General features: G+C 37.1%; 1 protein-coding gene across 1 annotated transcript; it reads left to right on the top strand.

Moving 5' to 3' along the window:
• The first annotated feature begins 4846 nt into the window (after positions 1 to 4846).
• LOC131323986 (probable pectinesterase/pectinesterase inhibitor 25) lies at positions 4847 to 5574 on the top strand. Its single transcript, XM_058355819.1, has one exon. The coding sequence runs from the start codon at positions 4847 to 4849 to the stop codon at positions 5567 to 5569; it is 723 nt and encodes a 240-aa protein (XP_058211802.1). The 3' UTR covers positions 5570 to 5574.
• The last annotated feature ends 3923 nt before the right edge of the window (positions 5575 to 9497 follow it).

The following is a 9497-nucleotide window of genomic DNA, read 5'->3' as shown; positions in this document are numbered from 1 at the left end:
GGTAATTATATATTGACGAGATTATGAGCCATATCTTTTCCCCTAAGAAATTATGTGATTGGTCAAATTAATGGAGTAGTTTCCAAGAATCCATTTATATGGAAAGTAGAATAATCGTTCGATGGAAAGTAGAATAATGTTTAGTTTGGAAACTGGTTCTCTCTCTGCTTATAAAAGAGCATGCAGTCCACCATTAAATCAAGTCACCATATTGCTAGAAAAGAGAGTCAAGAGAGAGAAACCTTTTTTCCAATTGGGGGTTCGCAGGTGTTATAGAGCGGTTCTCGAATCAAGAAAGTTCATGGCCAATGAATTCGGGTACGCTCCCTCATATGTTTAATATTTTATGCATTATGTTACAGTTGTGATAACATGATAGTTTTAGATCTTGGCTTAATGAAGTTGTTAATTATCTTAACACCATAAAGAATAAATTTACAAGTTTGCCTTTTACTTACCAACGCCAGAGAATAAATTAAAGAAAATTAAAAGCAAACAAACAAACATATAGAGGAGGAATGATAGCTTTTATTGGTCAACGGAACTTGAAATTAAGGAATACCTTTTAACAAAAAATTATGTACTTCGTCCTTCCTAAATTGTAGTTAGGCACAAACACAAATATGACACGACTTGTAAATAGAAAAATTAAACGGGACGACGAATACGTGTTAGACTCGCATAACATGTTAATAACTGTTTAATTTTTCATGTGATCAACTTGTTAACCTGAAAAGACACAACTCAAATATGACATGAAGCCAGCAATGCAAACTCATAGCCCTCAGTTGTGTTTCATGATAGATTAATTAGATTAATTTTGACTCCTATGAATTTCCTAATCTTGAGTATAAAAAAAAATAATAATAATTTCCTAACCTTAGAAGATTGAATTTTCAAAATCATTCTCGGTTAACTCGTATGGTAAGATATCAGGATAAATATGGAAAGGAAAGACATGCACATTATTATGCAATTCATTACCATTTTTTATGATCGAAACCAAATAAATATTGAATTTCCCAATCACCGTATTTAGATGCTACAAAACTCCAAAATTAATTAATTAAACTCATTTAGGCTGGTGTTCTATTTACTTCGGCAGCAAAACTTCTTATAAATTAAAAACATTCTAATTGCCTAGTGTTTGAGTTTGAAATTTATATTTAGACTTGTTCTATGGTTTTAAATTTTATGATTTGCTTATTATAGAATTTTTTTTGTTGGCTTTATTATTTTCATGATTATGATAGTATTGAAAATACCTTGAATCTTTTTATTGGGTTAAATAAGTTGTTCGTGTGTGACATTGCTAGAGTTTTATAACTTTATACATAATAAAAAACAGTGTCAACCCGAACACAATACAATTTTAAGCAGATCAAGTTAGGCCCCGTTTTGCTACATAAGAGCAAAGGTTTAAAGAGCAACATAAGAGCATCCCGCAGCGACCAAAGAGATTTTTTCGGTATTATTATTATATGTTTTCTAATCTTATTGGGCATTTCTTATCTTATTAGGTATTGGTTTTTGTTTATATTTTGAAACGGAAAAGATATTATTAATGATAAACTCGACAATGGAAACATCGAGGGCGAAAGATATTGGTTTTTGTTGACTCATTGGACTTTGTTGAAAGTTCAAAACTGAGTAAATTGAACCAAACCAAAAAAATCAAACCGTACCACAAAGAACTTGTTCGGTCCCGTTCCGATTTTGAAATAGGCATTCTCAAGCCGAATGAACCGGTAGTTTGTCAAAAATTCGGACCAAATCAAACCAATTTTACCCCTACTATAAAATTCGATCTTCCCTTGAGTTCTATCTTAATCTTTAGGAGGGACCATTTGGCCGATCAAGGCTAGGCTAGATTAATTTCAAAATAGTCTCATGGATGGATGATCATCTAAATAGTCTCATGCAACTAAAATAGTCCTTTTCAGTAGCTAACTAAATTTTCCTTTTGATCGGCAAAAGAAATACTTATTGTTGGGCCCAAAGTACCTTCATAAATTTAATTACACATTGTCACTCCCCGCAATAGCTCTAAAAACATACTTTCGAGTGCGATGTTAAATGTCATAAAAGACTTAATTGAAACCCTCCTTAATATTAACTGGCTTTAGGAGAGATGGTGAAAAAGCGGTCCGACAAGTGAAATCAGAGTCAGAAAGCCATGGGTTCAAGTCGCGGGAGCCTTATCGTGAGGGATGGATTGTTGGGCCCAGAGTGTCTCCCATCAATTTGGTTATACAATGTCCTCCCTACGAATGCTCTCAAAACAAATTTGCGGGTGCGATATCGAATATTATAAAAGACTTAGTTGAAGCACTCTTAAAGACTAATTGGTTTTAGAAAAGATGTGGAAAAGAGGTCCGACACTTATAACTATAGCTCGAAAGGTTACATCAAGAAGAGATAAGAACGCATCACAATTTAGCCAAACATCTGAGTAATATCCAATAGCTAGCTAACTAAGCAATCATTTTCATAGTGCAAGCTGGCTGGCCACCCCTATGATATTGAGGTAGCTCTAGCAAATGTTACGATCCTAATATTTCACATCGGCTAAGTATGAGATTAGCCCTGTGCATATAATCTTTTGGGCACCCTCCCCTATGATATTGTGATCTCTCTTTGAATGCCAAGACAGATCTCCTTGATTACTCTCCTTTTTACTTAAACACAAAAACCCTTTGCAAACTATGGCTACACTTCTTTCTTCACTTTTTCATTCTTATTAATTTTTTCATCTGATTGTGGTTAACAGTATGGTCATGGTACCATCATCTTCGACCACCCATAACGTTACGGTTGCCAAAGATGGCTCTGGACAGTTTCGGACGATATCTGAAGCTGTGTTAGGTGCGCCGACCGATGGAAATAACACCTACTTCATCAATATCAAGCCAGGAGTGTACGAAGAATATGTGTCGATACCAAAAGCAAAACCGTTTTTAGCCATGATCGGCAGTGGAGCCGACAAGACTAAAATTACGGGCAACCGAAGCCACAAGAACGGTTTCGGAACCTCCAAATCGGCTACGCTCGGTAAGTACAAGAGATGATCAAATCCAAACAAAGTTGGTTTGTTTGTTCATTTCCAGTTTCCACATTCTTCTTGGTCAGTTCATTTTTCATCATATATAGTTCTTGGGATTTGCTCCGAACTTGGTTACTAGGTCCTAAGCTTCTCAGAAGAGTACCAATCACATGACACCGCTGAAGATATGGCTTGAATGCACATTTACTTGATGATCCCATGCACTAAGCATTTTGTCATCCTTCCCTTTCAAATATTAAAATCTGCTTTGTCCTCTTAAGTTGAAGAATGATGTTCATGTTTTATTTTCACTTCTATTCATAATGAGGCTATCTGCAAAGCTTTCAAACTACCAAAATTCGTCATGGTCAATCAGTAAATTTTATGTCTTTTTATTACTTTTATTCGGTTTATATATATCGTGTATTATATCATTATTTTAATGATCTGTGAAGCCTAAACTGTTCTGTTGGATTCTGAATACGGGATGGACATCATAAGCTCGACTCCGTTACAATGGTTTTAGGTGGACCCGGTTTCTAAAGTCGCCACTATTTATGTACAAAAAATTTCTTTATGTTTTTGTCACCGTTGAACTAAAATTCTTGAGCCGCCTATGATTGGTTGGATATATAATATGCGCTGCCCCTGTGGGATATTCTTCTTTAACCATATTGCTATTCTCATACAGTCTCACTCTCTCTGCTACTTTGTTACTCTAACTTTTGCCCAAGTTAACAAATATTTTTCTTATGAATAAAAGCCCAAATAAATTTGAATTCTCCACCACAAATAATGGACTTTGTATTATCTTCTGGAGTATTTCCTAAGCGCCATGGGTAAGTGTAGGGTGTGCATGTGCTAATATGTACATAAAACTCCTGCGTGTTTCACATGCGTGTTAAGAATTTTTCTGGGCATAAGTCTTGGGTGTCTTTCTGATTTGCGGACATTTGTCGGCTAAATAACATATGATTGCATGGGCAGAGAGGCTTTTCCTAACAATGGTGATTACACCAGCTCCTTTTCCAAGTTAAGTTGGTATTTGTATTTGCCCTTTCATATTAATTGGCACAAACGTGCAAGCTTAGCATATCACCCATGTCTTATCTAGTTGTGTTCTAATATATATCTCTATGGGCCTATTTGCTCTTTATTCTTGCCTTTTATGTTGATGATTTGAATCATCGCCCGGGCTCCGAAGAAGTATATATTAAGCTGTAGACTTACAACTAGCTCCGGTGAAGCTAGCTTTCTACCTTTGATAATCCCTAAATAACTGTGCATGGGAATTGGTTTGTTCATGTCTTATATATAGAAGGTTCGGGAATCCCTCAAATAGTGCTTACTTGTTGACATAACCAAAAGTATCAACTAGAATTGGAGAGTCATATATGATAAATTGAAGTTGTAGGATATGAATTGAGAAGATAGGTTGACTTCAAATTGACCTCTGACCTCCCAAATTGAAGCTAAGTTCATATTTTGGGCCTTTTGGCAATGGATTACGTACATTGTTTGGCTTCGATTTGAACTCTTTCTATATCCAGAATTAGAGGTAGCTTATTTTTTTCTTAAATGCAATAGAATGTTAGCTAGTATTTTGTGAATTTCTGTTGAGCTCTAAATTAATTTATATCAACTCTGACCAAGATGTTCACCTTGAAGTTTTCATTCCGTTATTTGCAGCAATGCAGCATACACCTCTTGAACAGTTGGACAAAAAACATTTTGCCAAGGGCTCACGTGATTGTGATCCTTGCTTTTATTTATCGTGATCCTCACTGTTATTTGTACTGATTAATGTCCATATTGATGCTTTGTTTTATAGTTGTGGAGGGGGCACACTTTTTATTACAAGACATAACCGTTGAGAACTCGACCGGACCGGGCACCCAAGCAGTGGCTTTGTACTGTCATGCTGAGTATGCCATTTTTTACAAGTGCAAGATAACAGGGTATCAAGACACATTATTTGCAGACAGCACACAACAATTTTATCGAGAATGTGACATCTACGGCACAGTCGATTTTATTTTTGGAGATGCAAGGGCATTATTCCAAAACTGCAATCTGTTTGCCCGTGATACTGGCGCGGTGTTCACAGCCCATTCTCGGGATAGTGTGAAGGAATCCTCGGGATATGTGATTCAAAATTGCTCTCTAAAAGCTTCGCCAGAAATTGCAACCAACGTAGCAACCAACATCTCGGAGATGAACGCCTATTTGGGACGACCATGGAGAAAATTCTCCACAGTGATTGTCATGGAATCGTTCATTGACGCCATATTCAACCCATTGGGATGGGAGCCGATGGGAGGTTCTCACGGCGAGCTCGTGACATACCGAGAGTACAACAACCGAGGAGGTGGCGCAAACGTGACGGGACGAGTGAAATGGAAAGGATACAAGGTTATAAGGCACCATGAGGAAGCAATGCAATATACAGCGAGAAACTTTATTGACGGGAATACTTGGATTCCCCAAACCGGTGTCCCGTACTATGGAGGTTTAGCATTTACTTAGATGGATTGATATATACTTGGTCGAGCTCCATTTACTGCAGTACATTCTTGGATTTTCTTGCATTTGCTACGCAAACATTAATTAAAAGATATGGTTGAAGAATGGTATTATACTATTATTATTTATTATGATAGAGGGTCTCTAAGTTAATTTCAGTATTCATCTTTGTTACTAACTTCAAATATGTCAAGTATTGTTGTGATGTGAGCATGTTTAATTTATTGGCAGATTTGTCTTTAGGATGTGATGTGAGCATGTTTAATTATGTGACTCAGGGTGGTGTGTGTTCATTGTGTGTGTGGGCTGGGGGCTTTCTGAGTGCGTGTGTTTGCTTCTTTTCTCACTGTTTCTGTTCTTGGGTGGGAGCTGAGGCATATGATGGGGCTTTTTTGCTTCTGTGTGATTCTTCCCATTATATTTCGAAAGGCAAATTTGGAATTCATTTTTTTGCTTGCAGGGGCATACGATGGGACTTAATTGCCTTTGATGCCCATCTCAGTCAACTGGGGGTAACCACTGTTTTTGGTGAAGAGTTTTTTTGTGATACAGTGAGATATGTTTGCAACTCTTTTGGATGCCTTGCTATAGAAATAGCTTGTAACGTAACTATTCACCCGACCGTATTCTCACTGTCAATCCACTTCTACCTTGAAGTATAATAAAGTCCATTTATTATCCTTCTTTCATTCTCCATTCACTTCACTAAATTTGCTTTCAGAGAAGTCCTGAAATAAGACAATGAATCAAACTCCACCACCATGCACATCCACATTCCAGTACATAAACGATTCTCTGTCGATCATCGACAGCAGACAAAACGAACAACAAACAAGTACTCCATCGATCTCTCTTTCCTGTAATTGTTGCGCCGTTGTCAAAGACGATGAGGATCTGGTCAGAGTTGCGGGCATGGATCGCGAAGGTGTTTCTGCTGACAACAGCGCAGATCAAGGAGCTTAGCGTTGACATTCGTTCAAATTAGTATAGATTGCGTAAGGATTACGAGCTGATAATTGTCAGCTTAGCTTTGGCATTCATTCCACAGCCAACACAAAATTGGCAAATATAACTTCATCTCTTTAGTAAATTTTGATAGTACTAGTGAATTGGCACGTGCGTTGCACGTGGTATATGCGGGTAGTATGTCATTAGCAGATGATGAAATCAAAATACATGATTGTCGAAGTATAAATAAATGTGTGTAATTGTCATTTGAGGAAAGGGAAAGAAAAAGGAAGATGTCGGATAAAAAAAAGCATATGAAATGAAAATACATGGTCTGATGTAGCCTTACAAACATCTTTGTAGAATTGTTGTTCTTAAAAAAAAAAAAATTAAAACAATGTGTAGTATTGGTCCAAAAGTTGCACTCATAAGCTTCCACCCAAAAGAATTTTGGCACAAGGCATTTTTCCTTTTTTTTTTTGTTCTTATGTTCTTAAAAAACATAGCGCCGATTGGCTCCGTCGCTAAGAGCATCTCCAATAGGAAATGTCAAAGTTGAGATGGCATCTCCAACGGTTACTTTTGGCATAAATGGACAATCCAATAGATATGCCTTTACTCATGCCAAAGCTGAGGTGGCTTTGACACCTCCCACTCCCATGTCATGTCAATTTTGACATCTACCTCTATACATGCCAATTTTCAAAAACTACCTTTGAAAGTTCAAAAAGAATTCTGCCATTTGAGGTTTTCTTTTTCTTTTTTTTCCTTTTAAGTATGAGCTCAATTTTTTGACATAAGGGTTGGAGAGGAAATTTGACATTTCCTGTTGGAGATGCTCTAACTACACCAACATCAAGAGTAGATTGGATCTAAAAAATGAAGGATTTTATCTTCCCACAGCAACAGGAAGAAAGCTGTTTTTAAGTTTTAACCTGTGTCATACAAGGAAAAGGAAGAAAGCTACGAAGGCATAAATGGTTTGAACCTATGTCAAGCTCATTCCTCCAGCACTGAGACTTCAAATCTTTCATCCCAACAGAGGAGCATCGAACTGCAATGAAAATTGAATAAACAGAAGAAATTATCAAAATGCAAAAGTGAGGCAATATAGAAGTAATTGAAAATTATGAACCTGAGTAAAACTGAATTTTGACAGGGTTTCAATTTCAACAAAAGCTGAAAGAACAGGCATGGATATCAAAATCTGAAAAAATAACTTGCCAGGAAATAAGTAGACGAATTTCCTCTTCACTTTTCCCATGGATTCTTCATTTTTCTGATTTACTGCATGAAGTGTAGCTCACGTGATTCACAGAAGCGTTTATTTTTTGCTTTAAGACTCAAATCTTAAATCAGGACTCAAGTTTTTAACGGAAGTGCCCCAATTGGAGTTGTTCCTATGGCTGAACAAGGAGTGCAGCATATTAGTTATCAGTAGTCTCGCAACTGCAAACTAATGCTTTATAACGGCATAACTCAAGAACCCAATTGACCCAGATCAGCGGCAAAACTAATGCAAGCAAAACCCCGTTAGCTATATAGTAAAAAACCGCAGCCTCAGTCGGGTTTCGCATTTTACCAGTTTAACCAACAACCAGAGTGATAGTAAAAAAAAATGAAAAATAACCAAATTAAAACAAATTAAGGGAAAATGCTAGGATTGGGAAGTGTCATGAAGCAAGCAAGAAGGCACAGGAGGTTTAAGAAACAAGAAAAATCCCTCCTCCTTATTATAATGGATCATAGCAACCATAATAGTGTCGCACTCTATGCTTATGTCCAGAGTTTGAGTGCACTATGATGTCACATTCATGTGTGACATTTGCATTATTTCCTTCTATCCATATTGCAGCCACCTGGTCAGCCGATGGGGAGTTGTAAACCCTTTGGTCGAGCTTGACGTCAGTCCTTATGTGTATTCTATATGAATCCAATGAATTTTGGTCTAGTCTCCTAAGAAACATGGCATAAGGGTCTGCAGAGAGCATATCCATTAGTGTTCTAACAATGTGTGGGTTAAGTGGAGTTTTTTCTTTTTATCCAACTGGTTTTCCATAATGTTTAACCTATTTGGGAGTTTATTATCAATATCATAGAAGTATAGTTGGAAGTAACAAAGAGAAGTAGCTGATGGAATCAAAGATGGCAGTTCATGGTAAATTTGCCCTTGTGCACGAAATGTGCAAAATCCTCCTGTTGAATTAGCAAGTCCTTTGTCTAGCGTGACGCCAAAGGATGTGAACCGAAGATGCTATTATAGGCACAAATGTGTTTGTGGAATTCCAAAGCTTCAACAGTTTGAGAAGTGAACAAGTTTTGTAGGCTTGATGGGACAATGGGCTTGTCAGAACTACTTCTCCATTGTGGCAGCAAAAAGTTGGAGGCTCGTTTTGGAACCTTTTAGCCCGACAAAATCGGCAAATTGCCGTGCTCCGCAATTCATGTGGTTGGGAAAGATGGACTTGTCACCTTCGTTGTCCTATGAAATCCAAACCTTGTCTCATCCATTTTCTTTATTTTAACAAAACAAAGATGGGAAAAAATCAAACGCCATAAAAGGGAATAGAGAGGTAGTTCATGATTAATGCTTAAAGTGGACAGGTAGTTGGTAATGTTTTGGCAATGGTTTGTGCAAAGGTAGAAGTTCCAAACAGTCATCATATGTTGTTTTTTGTAAAATTAGTTGGAAAGGAATAGCTGATATCTCAGCATTTCCATAGCGTGAATTCATAGTCTTTTTTTTTTGTGTGTGTTTGTGTGTCTGTCATTGACGTGATTTCCTGATGTCTGAGTTGGAAGTTTGGTACCTGACATCTGCCTAATATGAGAGAAATTCAATGGACAGTGTCTTAAACATATGATGCAGAGTGTTTTTTTTTTAAGGGGATTTGTTGTCTTCTAAAGACCCGCTTTGTTGTAAACTTTTTTTTTTTTCCATTTCTGATTGCTAGTATACACCGAGGCAGGCCAGAGTCTACCC

This window comes from Rhododendron vialii, chromosome 4a, assembly GCF_030253575.1.
Source record: "Rhododendron vialii isolate Sample 1 chromosome 4a, ASM3025357v1".
Lineage (NCBI taxonomy): Eukaryota > Viridiplantae > Streptophyta > Magnoliopsida > Ericales > Ericaceae > Rhododendron > Rhododendron vialii.
The sequence above is the reverse complement of the archived record's forward strand: the minus strand, read 5'-3'. Positions and strand labels throughout refer to the sequence as shown.

Coding starts and splice junctions, on each gene's coding strand:
- LOC131323986 (XM_058355819.1), top strand. CDS start 4,847: ATGTCCATATTGATGCTTTGTTTTATAGTTGTGGAGGGGGCACACTTT.